Source organism: Dreissena polymorpha, chromosome 8 (genome assembly GCF_020536995.1).
Source record: "Dreissena polymorpha isolate Duluth1 chromosome 8, UMN_Dpol_1.0, whole genome shotgun sequence".
NCBI lineage: Eukaryota > Metazoa > Mollusca > Bivalvia > Myida > Dreissenidae > Dreissena > Dreissena polymorpha.
Window position 1 is genome coordinate 57,276,590 of NC_068362.1, and position 14,559 is coordinate 57,291,148.

Genomic DNA, 14,559 nt, shown 5'->3' on the forward strand with positions numbered 1-14,559 from the left:
TCAAAGGAAGCTTATCCTTCAGTTTTTACAAACATTCAATGCAGAGTAGTCGCCCTTGGTAACATTTGGGGGTCACAATTGGGAAACCAAAGATATCTATAAATAAAGATAAAGTCCGGTAAAAAAATGAAAATTATTGATAAATTTCAATGTTATTTTTCACTGTTGTAAAAAGTGAAACATCAGTCTTAATTCACTGATATTTCTCTTTAAACCATTGGAAAGCATTAAATAAAATCGTTTAAATGGTCAAATATGTCTGGACCATCATAATATTGTAACGGAACTTTTTGATTCGCAATACAGAAAGGTTAAAGTATCACTTAGTACAAAAAAACATACCAATTCATGAAATCCAAATGTAGTGATCATGTCAAATTGAGATCTTATTGTGTACTTATTTGAAACACTCCAATTGGAAAGTATATTATTGGATCTGAACTCGAGATCTGACCGTCGCCCCTGTAATTTTCCATCAGATTCCAATCAAGGGTAGAGCAGAGTATCATGACCTATGGTTGCACATCACATGGTAACTAAGAATAAGATCTGAGAGAAACACCTCAATCAGTCACGTCACTAATTGTGTCGGACTCCACGGCAGTGGGAACATATCAGTCACGTCACTAATTGTGTCGGACTCCACGGCAGTTGGAACATAGCATTAGACTGTGGGAGTAATGTAAAGGTGATGACCATGTGCCAGAACCGCCAATTATCGCTGCCTATGTTTCTATCCTGTTTTTCAGATGCATATCTTTCACATGAACAAACACGAAGATCTGGATCTGGCAATCTTGTCAGTGCTGCTTAAAGGTAGAGTTGCTTTTATAGCCTACATATTTGATTTATCATACACCAAAGTGATTGTTTTTGTAAACTCTGCAAATTTTCAAGTTCTACAACAGAACAGCTTTTTAGCTCGGCGTTTTCGGAGGAAACCCAAGGTATTGTCATAGCCAGCTCGTCGTGTCATCCGCCGTCTGACGTCCGCCGTCCGCGTCGTGCTAAAACCTTAACATTGGCTCTAAAATCAAAGTGCTTCCTCCTACAACCTTGAAACGTCATATGTAGATGCACCTTGATGAGTTCTACATGCCAAACCCATTTTGGGGTCACTAGGTCAAAGGTCAAGGTCACTGTGACCTCTTAAAAAAAAAAAAAATCTGACAAGCTTTCATTTATTCAAAACTGCACCCGTAGCCGAGCGTGGCACCCGTTATGCGGTGCTCTTGTTTTTACTAAGCATTGTCTTTCAAACTACATTAGGAGACCTAGCTTTATGAGCCTTACCCTGAGAAAACAGTGCTTAGTGCATCTGCGTTTAGTGTTATCCCAGATTTGCCTGTGCAGTCAGCGCAAGCTGATCAGGGATGACAAATTTGTCCTTCTCTGTATTTTCATTAAGTATTAACTTCCTTTGAACAAAATATCCATTAAAGCGGAAAATGTTGTCCCTGATTATTCTGGGCTGACACTTTAAGCTCATGCATTAAACCCAGTTTTCCCAGAATGAAGCTCAAAGGAATCAGTAATAGAATAAGGCACTGTAACAAATACAAATTTGTAAAGTCCTCAAACAGAAATAACTACATTATGATATCTAGCTTTATGCATGTCCCTGTTTGACTACATTATGAAATCTAGCTATAAGTACGTCCCTGTTTGACTACATTATGATATCTAGCTATAAATACGTCCCTGTTTGACCACATTATGATATCTAGCTATATGTACATCCCTGTTTGACCACATTATGATATCTAGCTATAAGTACGTCCCTGTTTGACAACATTATGATATCTAGCTATAAGTACGTCCCTGTTTGACCACATTATGATATCTAGCTATAAGTACGTCCCTGTTTAACCACATTATGATATCTAGCTATAAGTACGTCCCTGTTTGACCACATTATGATATCTAGCTATAAGTACGTCCCTGTTTGACCACATTATGATATCTGGCTATTTACATCCCTGTTTGACTACATTATGATATTTAGCTATATGTACGTCCCTGTTTGACTACATTATGATATCTAGCTAAATGTTCAACCCTGTTTGACTACATTATGATATCTAGCTATTTGTAAATACCTGTTTGACTACATTATGATATTTAGCTATATTTACGTCCCTGTTTGACCACATTATGATATCTAGCTATATGTCCGTCCCTGTTTGACTACATTATGATATTTAGCTATATGTACGTCCCTGTTTGACCACATTATGATATCTAGCTATATGTACGTCCCTGTTTGACTACATTATGATATCTAGCTATATGTATGTCCCTGTTTGACTACATTATGATATCTAGCTATAAGTACGTCCCTGTTTGGCCACATTATGATATCTAGCTATATGTATGTCCCTGTTTGACCACGATATATCTAGCTATATGTACGTCCTTGTTTGACCACATTATGATATCTAGCTATATGTACGTCCCTTTTTGACCACATTATGATATCTAGCTATATGTACGTCCCTGTTTGACCACATTGTGATATCTAGCTATATGTACATCCCTGTTTGACTACATTATGATTTTATTTAGCTATAAGTACGTCCCTGTTTGACCACATTATGATATCTAGCTATATGTACGTCCCTGTTTGACTACATTATGATATCTAGCTATATGTACGTACCTGTTTGACTACATTATGATATCTAGCTAAATGTATGACCCTGTTTGACTACATTATGATATCTAGCTATATGTAAATCCCCATTTGACTACATTATGATATCTAGCTATATTAACGTCCCTGTTTGACCACATTATGATATCTAGCTATATGTACGTCCCTGTTTGGCCACATTATGATATCTAGCTATATGTACGTCCCTGTTTGACCACATTATGATATCTAGCTATATGTACGTCCCTGTTTGACTACATTATGATATCGATCTATATGTACATCCCTGTTTGGCCACATTATGATATCTAGCTATATGTACGTCCCTGTTTGCAGCTCGCAAGGGCAGTGACGAGCAGCAGCGTCTCAGTCAGCTAAAACTGGCCCTGAACTGGGACAGGGTGGACATCGCCCAGGAGGAGATATTCAGGGAGGACGTCCTCTGGTCAACAGGTGAGCTAAGCCCCGTCATGCGAAAATAGGGCTAATGCTGTGGGTGGCAAGCTTTGCTCCTTGGTATCCTAGAAGAGCCTTATGAATGAGCTTGACCACGTGAGTCATGTTCTGAGAAAACTGGACATAATGCATGTGCATAAAGTGTTGTTCCAGAGTAGCCCGTGCAATCCGCACAGGCTAATCAGGGATGATACTTTCCGCTTTTATGACATGCGCAGTCTGGTCAGGATCTACCTTTTCTGATTGAAGGTCATGCAAGGTTTTGTGGACTCATTGGCCGGTAACTCTTGACCAGTCTGTGCAAATGTTTTATCCGCGTTTTTTTTGTATCCCATTTGGTCTTATTCCAGTTCTCAATAAGTATATATTTTTCTTAAATTCCCAGTTAAAGGTTTCCACACTAACAAATTAGTAAAATTTGAAACTTAAATATGATATTGAAAGCACTCACTCAATTTTTAGCGATGCTGTTTTCTGAGAAAACCCTAGGTATTGTCATACCCTGCTCGTTGTCCGCCGTCGGACGTCTGCCGTCAGCCGTCCGCCGGCGTCGTGCTAAAACCTTTACATTGGCTCAAAAATCTAAGTGCTTCCACCTACAACTTTGAAACTTCATATGTAGATGCACCTTGATGAGTTCTACACGACACCCATTTTGGGTCACTAGGTCAATGGTCAAGGTCACATTGAACTCTAAAAAAAAAAAAAAAATCTGACAAGCTGTCGCAGCTGAGCGTGGAACCCGTTATGCGGTGCTCTTGTATTTTATAGTAGGTATTTTCCCAATTTTTATCAAAAAAATGTTGTTGTTTTTTTATCTAAAGGGGCACCTTTCAAAAATGATGGAACAAATTCAGTTTAGACTAGTTTCATGACATGTTGACTTAGTTGCTATGTTTCAGGCACACTCCATGACATGTTGACTGGGTTGCTATGTTTCATGCACACTCCATGACATGTTGACTTGGTTGCTATGTTTCAGGCACACTCAATGACATGTTGACACGGTTGCTATGTTTCAGGTACACTGCATGATGTGCTAACATGGTTGCTATGTTTCAGGCACACTCCATGATATGTTGACTGGGTTGCTATGTTTCAGGCACACTTCATGACATGCTGATTGGGTTGCTATGTGTCAGGCACACTCCATGTCTTGTTGACTGGGTTGCTATGTGTCAGGCACACTCAATGACTTGTTGACTGGGTTGCTATTTTCAGGCACACTCCATGACTTGTTGACTGGGTTGCTTTTTTCAGGCACACTCCATGATGTGTTGACTGAGGCATTGAAGAAGAACAAGGTGCAGTTTGTGGAGCTGATCCTGCGTCAGGGCATTGTCATGAAGGAGTACCTCACAGTGCAGGTCATGGTGGAACTCTATGAGAATGTAGGTGACACTGCATGTCTGTTATATACATGTATAGTTTATCTTCCTTTACAAGGTGCATTCAATTTATAGATATTTACAAGTTTGAAACATTTGATTCTTTCAAAACCTTTACATAAACAAATTTCCACATTATAATTTTAAGGCTTGAATTCAACAGAATAAGTTGCATACGTGTTTGGTTTAGAAATATGTGGTCAATCTTTCTCACTGGTTGGAATTTCAAACCATGGTGGAAGGTAGTTTTTTATTTCTTGGGAATCTTTTGGACGTTTGGGTGCTTTAGTGTTAGTTTTTTAGAATGTTTCGCTGATAAAAGTATTGATTCAAATTCATTTCATTACTTGTTTACAATTAATCAGCTTCACTTTATTTCAAACATTCACAGATTCCAAGCTATGTAGGCAAGGTAATGCACAGGTTGACCGGCAAAACTTTAAATGAGACGGACAAAAACAAGACGGGCGGTAAGACGTTTGTGGATATTGAGAACATAAGAGATCTGCTTTTCAAGCTTCTTGATAAATATGACACCATGGAAGAACTTTTGGTGCCTCTAGACAGGGATACTGAAGAGGCAGCTGTGAATCCCAAGCTGCGTCACTTCCAGCGTCCGTACAAAATGTTGCTAACGTGGGCATTGCTGCTGAAATAGTGAGTGCCACTTTGACTTTGTTCAGATGTGTGTGAGGTGAGATTTGAGCTGCATTCTTGGAAAACGGGGCTTAATGCATGTGCATTAAATGTTTTTCCATATTAGCCTGTGCAGTACACTCAGGTTATTTTGGGATAACACTCTCTGCCTAGACTGAATTTTTGTTTAGAAGAGACTTCTTTGTAAAAAAAAGTGGGGAGTTTTGTGAACATTAATATTTTATGTGAAAATTAAAATTCACAATATGCCATATCGGCTATTCCCTAACCTTCAAATTTAACTAATAGACAACCATACATACAACATATTCATGCATTTGATCTCTTATCAGTTTTTAATAGAACTTTGGATAAAATTCTAGATGTGTTTGTCAGATGACTACATGTTCTATTTACCCATTCCCCCATGAGAAAATGGCTTTTGCAACCAGCATAAAACCAGAACAGCCTGTGAGTAACTCGCAGTCGGTTTAGGTTTTATGCTGTTTGCTGCTAATCAGTGTCTAAGGGTTTGAAATGAAGCCTTCAAAACTTGAATCTAGTAAGAAAGGTATTTAATTAAATGTAACTTTCTAAAGGACTACAAATGCATCAAAAAACGTATCTACCGTAATTACTCTATGTTTTCGGACACTTAAATGTTTTGTTTTTTTTCGCATCCGAAAACTTAGATACGAAAAATATTCACAAAATACAGGTGTCCGAAAACTTAGAGTCGAAAATTGAAGTGTCAGAAAATAGTGTCAATTGTATCAACGACTACCAGTAATAGCACGTGCTTGTAAAATACCATGCCGTATAGTACAAATTACAGTTATATATGTTTGCACTGCATTTTAAATAATTTTAAATGCTTAATTTATTTGACCGAAAACTACTACAAGGTTGTACTTTGACCAACGAGTTCAAAGATGAGCATGTGATGTACTGATACTCGCTAGTATGAACCTGTAATTAACGAAATAAAAAAGCAAACTATAAATTATTTGTTTGTTCATTTCCGATAGTTGTTGTCTAACACCTTCCATTGTTCGTAAAACTTGCAAAAGGGTGCATCACACTTTAAAGCGTTTAGTATTTGCCACAGTTATTTTACTGAGAAGGGGGAGTACCATTGCAGTAGATAATTGAACTGTTAATTGGCACAACCCCCAGTAATTGTCATAACGCTTATGCTATCAGGGAACCATTGTTTAATACCGGTTAACAAGGTTATTTACCCAATAACACAAATGTAATGGTCCGTTGCCCTCAGGCATGCACCTGCCATGTTTTATGATGTTAATCTGGTTGTAAAACCCAATGATCGAAGTGTCATAAGATATCAAAAACAGGACCGAAATTTGGTAAAATAGCGCTGTAAAATATACTGTCCGAAAACTTAGAGACATTAATTATGGACGAAAACTCGTGTTTCGAAAATTAAGAGTCACGAAAAATAATTATTTTTGCTAAAAAAGGGGTGTCCGAAAACTTAGAGTAATTACGGTTAGTGGTAAAGGGTTAAATACGTATATAAGTGGTAAAGGGTTAAATACATATCTAAGTGGTAAAGGGTTAAAATAGGAAAACAAATCAACACAATCTGACTAATTAGCCATTGCTTGTATTCACCAACCCATTCTTAGAATTAAGAATACAGAAGAGTCTGAGAACCAAGAACGAAACATCCAGCGTTGGAATTTATTCAGGCTACCACTGGACATTTTGTCATTAAGAAAATGTTCTTTATAAAGAATGATGTAAATAGAGGTGGATATTTCCAGGTTTGACTCAAAGTGAAAGCATTTCTTGAATCTTCCATTTAGACATTAGTCTAAGCATTGTTTGGTTAATGCCAGACGCTTTTCCTGTTGCAGCCAAGAGATGGCAAAGCTGTTCTGGGAGCTTGGAGACGAACCAATCACAAGCGCCCTTGTGGCGACCCGAATCTTTCAGAATATGGCCAAGTACCTGCCCAAACATGAGTCTCATCTGCAGGAGGGCTTTGAGGAACTCAAGAAGTAAACGGAATTAGGGATATTAATCTATTATGCTTTGTTTGAAGAACTCTAAATGTGACGAAAATAAAGAATGATTATTCATTTTACTCGGATAGAAGAACCATTAAAGTATATTAATTTATTAAACTTTGTTTGAAGAACTCAAAAAGTGACGGAAATAAAAGATAAATCATTTATTTTACTAGGATAGAAGAACCATAAAAGTAACGGGATTTATGAATAAAAATAATTTTACTTTCTTTGTAGAGCTTAAAAAAGGGGAATTAGGAATAGTCGTTTATTATATAATCTTACAAATAAGGAGGAGGAATATTGAAGTCACTCTGTTGGTTTTACAGTCCGTTTGTCAGTGTGTCTTTTCATTAAAATGTGATATATTAGTGGAGGGAACTACTTCCACAATACGTTAGTGGAGTGAACTGCTTATTTCAAGTTTCTTTATTGATTAAGTTGAAAACTTAAATAAGTAATCACCTTGCAGTGAAAGTGTGCCAAATACTTTTCATCCATGTTCCATACATTTCCATAGAGGGCCATATGGTTAATATGCCAGTTCATTGGGTTTTTTTTTGTTCAATTGTGAGAACCAAATTTAGCCAGTTATTTTGTTTTAATTCCGCTTAAAATTCACAATAAAATTGTTTCTTCTTTTTTTCGCTTTCATCTTCCTTTTCAGCCTGTAAGTCGAAAATGTAATATGAAGAACACTTTTAGTCTCAATAAAAAAATTAATAGAAAAGACAACAGCTTAATTTCCAAATTTTAGTCAAAACTGTGCATGTGTTCCCAATCTAAAGGGTCCATGGCCCCATTCAAATAATAAAAATAACAAAACATTTTCAGTCAGGTTTTTTGTCATGCATAAATTGTTGTTGCCATGATTACATATGATATGATTGCACAAATAATTGAACAACTTAAATCTGTTTTTTAGATTCAAGTGCGATTGATTGTTGAGCATAACATTTAATGTTGTTTTTATGAGACGCTTTAAATATATGATGATTCAATCGCAACATGCTTAATGCTAAGGAAAGCTTTCCGTCTAACTTAGCAAACACATAATTATGTTCATTTTAAGGAATGTATTCACTTTTTTTTAAATAATTTAGTAGGAAAGGTCTTTAATTTAATTTAACTTTTTAAGGGAATACAAATACATAAAAAAACGTATCTAAGTGTCAAAAGGTTAATATCTTTCTTGGGCTGTCTGGTTAGCGCAGTGGTTGATATCTATCTTGGGCTGTCCGGTTAGCGCAGTGTTGATATCTATCTTGGACTGTCTGGTCAGCGCAGTGGTTGATATCTACCTTGGGCTGTCCGGTTAGCGCAGTGGTTGATATCTACCTTGGGCTGTCCAGTTAGTGCAGTGGTTGATATCTCTCTTGGGCTGTCCTGTTAGCACAGTGGTTGATATCTACCTTGGGCTGTCCGGTTAGCGCAGTGGTTGATATCTACCTTGGGCTGTCCGGTTAGCGCAGTGGTTGATATCTACCTTGGGCTGTCCGGTTAGCACAGTGGTTGATATCTATCTTGGGCTGTCCGGTTAGCGCAGTGGTTGATATCTACCTAGGGCTGTCCGGTTAGTGCAGTGTTGATATCTATCTTGGACTGTCCTGTTAGCGCAGTGTTGATATCTATCTTGGGCTGTCCGGTTAGCGCAGTGGTTGGTATCTATCTTGGGCTGTCCTGTTAGCGCAGTGTTGATATCTACCTTGGGCTGTCCTGTTAGCACAGTGGTTGATATCTACCTTGGGCTGTCCTGTTAGCACAGTGGTTGATATCTATCTTGGGCTGTCCGGTTAGCACAGTGGTTGATATCTATCTTGGGCTGTCCAGTTAGTGCAGTGGTTGATATCTCTCTTGGGCTGTCCTGTTAGCGCAGTGTTGATATCTATCTTTGGCTGTCCAGTTAGTGCAGTGGTTGATATCTATCTTGGGCTGTCTGGTTAGCGCAGTGGTTGATATCTATCTTGGGCTGTCCAGTTAGCGCAGTATTGATATCTATCTTGGGCTGTCCGGTTAGCGCAGTGGTTGATATCTACCTTGGGCTGTCCAGTTAGCGCAGTGTTGATATCTATCTTGGACTGTCTGGTCAGCGCAGTGGTTGATATCTACCTTGGGCTGTCCAGTTAGCGCAGTGGTTGATATCTATCTTGGGCTGTCTGGTTAGCACAGTGGTTAATACATGTGCTCCTCACTTTGGCACCCCAGTTCAATTCTCATTCCAGGAGCATGTGAGCTTGGTAAGTGGTCCGTGTACCGGACAGAAGGGGTTTCCTCCTTGTACTTCAGCTTACCCCCTCAATCCCAGACCACAGCAATTTAAAAATCTTTTGATAAGAACTAAATTACTGGAAATTGTGGCTATAATTGAAATTCATCCCAACTTTTGTGAGTCTAGCAAGTCAGTTTGGTAGGTCTTGGCAACACTTCGGGTCCTCAGATAATGCAGACTCAGGTGCAGAAGTTTCAAATACGCCTTAGGCATTTGATGCAATTGAGCTAAAATAATCAGGTTTAAACTAAATAACTGTATAAAACCGCTATAATGTGAAGTTGGAATAAGATATCAATCTTAGAACAAACTTTTTTTTCAACAATAAATCATATGCACTTTTACCTGTTGTTTTTAAGAATTTTGACAAATTATACATAAAATAGACACTTATATATGAAATTGCATGATATAAATAGATTTAAGTTAAAAACTGGATGTTGAATTTGATCTACTAGAAAAAAAATGCATGGATACATAAACACAATTTAAAACACTTAAAATGATAAGAAATACAATCACTGTTCATGAAAAGTAATGGACAGATACTTTAACACTAAAAGTATAGACAGAATATTACAAACAATAGATTACAACTGGAAATTAACAGTTTTGTTTGAGAAAATCGTCAAAATGATGACCATTCCAAGTTTAATGTCTTATTCCAAATTCCCATAATACAGTGTTTATACTGGTTTGCTTCTTTTCCAGGGAGTTCGAGGGCCTTGCAACAAACGTGTTAAACGCCTGCCATATGGTCGACCCAGATAAAGCAATGATGATAGTTGAGCGCAAGTCTCCGTGTTTCAACGAGATGTCATGTCTGCAGATTGCTGCCTCTGCAAACGATACAAAGTTCCTCTCGAGTCCTACGTGCTTTAGCTCTCTCAACATGAAATGGAAACATGGAATACTATTTACATTGCCAAAGGTTGGTGATGTTTCATAACATGATTTTTAGCTCCGCTGTTTTCAGAGAAAACCCAAGGTATTGTCATAGCCAGCTGGTCATCCGCCGTCCGCGTCGTGCTAAAACGTTGGCTCTAAAATCAAAGTGCTTCCACCTACAACTTTGAAACTTCATATGTAGCTGCACCTTGATGAGTTCTACACGCCACACCCATTTTTGGGTCACTAGGTCAAAGGTCTAGGTCACTGACAAGCTTTCATTTATTCAAAACTGCACCCACAGCCGAGCGTTATAACCCACTATGTTGTGCTCTTGTTTTTACATACGCATTGGAGGATATCAACTGTGTAAAATAAATTAAATTGCCATTTATTTGAGCCTCGTTCTGGGAAAACTGGGCTTAATGCATGTGCTTAAAGTTTCTTCCCAGATTAGTCTTTGCAAGTTTCACTTTTAACCTTATCTGGATTTTAACTGAAAAGAGACTTCTGTTAAACAAAAATTATTTAATGACATTGTACTCATGCAGACATGACAATTATAAAACAACAATCATTTTAAATGAAAACATTCTTGATATACTAAAAGTATACACAGAATGTAGAAAAAATAAGTCGACAGCTGGAAATTCTATGTTTTGTGTGTGAGAATCACCAAAATGATCTGGATTTTGATGTCTCTTTCCTAAATTCATTTTGTACAATGTTGTAAGACGTTTGTGCCTCTGTTTTGCAGATGTTTCTGTGTATCATATTCCCTCCCTACATCATTTTTGGTCTGGAAATCCTCAATCTAGACGTTGGAAAGAACGATGGCAACAATGGCACTGGCAACTGGTGCCAGAAAATTCGCGCTTGGGTCCAAAAAATTGCCATCTTCTACTCTTCACCCTTATCAAAGTTTGCGCATGGAATGGTTGGTATTCTTAATGGCTGTTTAGCTGCCCTATTTTTTCTATAGTCCATATATATGGTCTATCTTTTCCCTATTTTCTAGAATATGTCTGGTTTACAGAAATGCAAGATTGTCTCATGGCAAAACTAAGTCTATAATATATGTGTTATAAAATGTTAATGGACATCTAAAGGTCTTTGTACCATTGAACATTGAATGATAATGACTAGCTTCTATACATAACAACATGCCGCTTCACATTTATAGGCTTTATTGTTTTGCTAATCCTGCGCAGATGCATGTCTGTATCACTAACCCTTTCCCACTCAGAAGCAAAGTGAAAATGGCTATGTGCAAACAGCATAAAACCAGAACAGCCTCCGAGTCTGTTTAGGTTTTATCCTGCTTGCTGCTCATCAGTATCTTAGGGTTGGAAATGAAGCCTTTAAAAATTGAATCGAGTAAGAAAGGGTTTTTATTAAATTTAACTTTCCGAGGGACCACAAATGCATAAAAATACGTAGCTGAGTGGTAAAGGGTAAAATGCTTTTGATGTAATCTTGTTTTTTTTTTATATTTTTACTTTGTGTTCAGGTGGCGTATGCTGTGTTTCTGATAGCTCATTCCTACATGGTGTTGGTGGATTTCAAACGTTACGAGGTCACGCCTCTAGAATGGGTCATGGTCATTTGGGTCTTCTCCTTCTTCATTGACGAAATACACACTGTAAGTAGGATAGTGAAGTGCTCTTATGCTATGATTCTGTGGTTTTTGCTTTTCAATTATTTGCAAGGGACGTTTTTACAGTTTTGCAAATGACTGTTTAATTTTTCTAATTGATTTGGAAAATAATGTATTAACAGTATTCAAACCAAGGTCATTACAGTTTTTACTAAGGAATAAAATAAAAAATGAGCATTAAATTACAGTATAGATAGGAAAATGATTAGATTACCATTGAATGATGAGAATTGTATATTAATCTTCATGAACCATTTTGAAAAGTAGCAGTTTTAAATATTCTGTTTCTTAACTTGCATAATAAACTTATTCTTTATCAGACAGTCATTTAATATTCTCTTTATGCCTTTAGTTTATTACTTTGCTACCCAAAAATATTTATATGAGCTTCATTCTGGGACAACTGAGCTTAATGCATGTGTGTTAAGGAGGGCCACGGATTAGCCTGTGCAGTCCGCGACACTGTCGGCTATTATTGATTTTACATTAAAATAAATTCTTGTCTAAACAAAAATCCAATTAAGCCAGAAAGTGTCGTCCATGATTAGCCAGTGTGGACTGCACAGGTTAATTTGGAATGACACTTTAAACACATGCATTAAACCCCAATTTACAAGAAACAAAGCTCATATTGGCCTTGCCTGTCTTTAGTTTATAGCTTTCCCGTCGCCTACATTCTGGTCGAAGATCCGTGACTGGTATGGCTTCCTCAAGTGGCTTGATGTGATCAACTTCATCCTCGCCTTTGTAGCCTTCATCGTTCACATTGCATCGCCTCATCATTTCAATGGTAACGTTTAATTGATGCTTCAATTTAACCCTTTCCCCCATAAGAAGCAAAGTGAAAATGGCTTTTGCAACCAGCATAAAACCAGAACAGCCTGCGAGTAACTCACAGTCTGTTCAGGTTTAATGCTGTTTGCTGCTAATCAGTAACTAAGGATTGGAAATAAAGTCTTTAAAACTTGAAGTAAGTAAGAAAGATATTTAATTGAATATAACTTTTTAAAGGACTACAAATGTATCAAAATATGTATTTAAGTGGTTAAGGGTTAATACAATACAGTTAAATACACTTTCCTCCTGAACTAGATTATCGCTAAGAATAAACTTCCTATTAATAAAAAATACCATAAAAGTGGAATGTATTGTCCCTGATTAGCCTGTGCAGACCCCACACCATCGTCTGGCATAACACTTGGCACATATATGCATTCTAGTCAGATTTCCCAGAGGGCGGCCCTTTAACCCTTTGCATGCTGGGAAATTTGTTGTCTGCTAAAATGTCGTCTGCTGAATTTCTAAAATAAGCATTTCTTCTCTTTTTTTCAAAGAATACTATCAGAAAAGCAAACAGTTTGGATCCTGATGAGACGCCACGTTCTGTGGCGTCTCATCTGGATCCAAACTGTTTGCAAAGGCCTTCAAAATTCGGTTCCAGCACTGAAAAGGTTAAATGTTTTCTGTTTTCAGTGACTAAGGTGCTGTACTGTGTGAATTCCATCATCTTCTACCTGAGGATTATGAAGATCTACATCGCCCACGGCCAGCTAGGGCCCAAAATGTTCATGATTCGCAGAATGGTAACATCATTACTAACTCAAAATTATTGTTTAATGCACTGGTAAGTTTAGTTTAAACCTATTTATTTTAGCGCGATTGCAGCAAAAGCCTCAGGCTTATAGAAATGCTCTCGAGTCTGTTTCCTGGGCCTATAACTAGTACTTGGTGTCTTTGGGGAAGATCTAGAGAACACTCTTCGAGTTGGGATCGAACCCTTGACCGCCCGATTGCTAGGCGGACACCATATCCCTTATGCCACAGCGAACTTAACTTGATGCAGTGGTTAAAAATAAAGCTCTTTGAGTGCAGCAAGTAATATTTAGATTTTGTGAACAATTTGACACAAGTGTTAATCATCTTTTGATGAAGTATTGGACGTAAGACCCGTCTGCCGTCACAGAGGTCAAGGTCACTTAGAGGTAAGAGGTCAAATTAAGCCATAAAACTGGTTTTAAATTCCTGTCTTAGCCATATTCTTGCCATGTATTGACAGATTTTAAAATTAATTGGCACAAACCTATACATGTTACATGTATATCCTATGGTACATAATGTACCATGATATGACAAACTTTCATGAGTAACACAAGTCGCCCTTACTCAATGGACATGGTCACACCTAGATTTCAAAACTCAATTTTGACCATAGTACATATTTTTTAACATCAGCAGAGTCAAGAGACATAAGTGGGAACGCAGCTTTCCATATCTCATATACTGTATATATTTATGGATGTAAAAACAAATGTACACAAATGTAATTAAACATAAGAAGATGTGCCACGCTTAAAACTCATCCCCATACTTCAAGTTTCAAGGTCTTACTTGAGGGATCAAAGTTGACAATAAAACACCATCTCTGGACTGTAACTTTGTCAGTTTTCATGCAATTTTAATAAATTACTGTTGGGACCACCATGAGACGGCAGATTGTAGCATGCATCACCTGTCTTCTTATCTCTTCTTATCTCAAATTTCAAGGTCACACTTAGGGGTCAATCTCAAATGTCAAGGTC

At 37.5% G+C, this 14,559-nt stretch overlaps 1 protein-coding gene across 2 annotated transcripts in view; it reads left to right on the forward strand.

The window, feature by feature from the left end:
• The window catches only part of LOC127842400 (transient receptor potential cation channel subfamily M member-like 2), a 59,087-nt gene that overhangs the window by 26,564 nt on the left and 17,964 nt on the right, over positions 1 to 14,559 (forward strand). For both annotated transcript variants that reach the window (XM_052371887.1, XM_052371888.1), the window contains exons 11-20: positions 750 to 816; positions 2,990 to 3,106; positions 4,370 to 4,500; positions 4,889 to 5,154; positions 7,014 to 7,157; positions 10,147 to 10,366; positions 11,081 to 11,260; positions 11,834 to 11,965; positions 12,632 to 12,770; positions 13,454 to 13,563. In XM_052371887.1, coding sequence (XP_052227847.1) covers positions 750 to 816; positions 2,990 to 3,106; positions 4,370 to 4,500; positions 4,889 to 5,154; positions 7,014 to 7,157; positions 10,147 to 10,366; positions 11,081 to 11,260; positions 11,834 to 11,965; positions 12,632 to 12,770; positions 13,454 to 13,563 — 1,506 coding nt within the window. The remainder of the gene's footprint in view (positions 1 to 749; positions 817 to 2,989; positions 3,107 to 4,369; positions 4,501 to 4,888; positions 5,155 to 7,013; positions 7,158 to 10,146; positions 10,367 to 11,080; positions 11,261 to 11,833; positions 11,966 to 12,631; positions 12,771 to 13,453; positions 13,564 to 14,559) is intronic.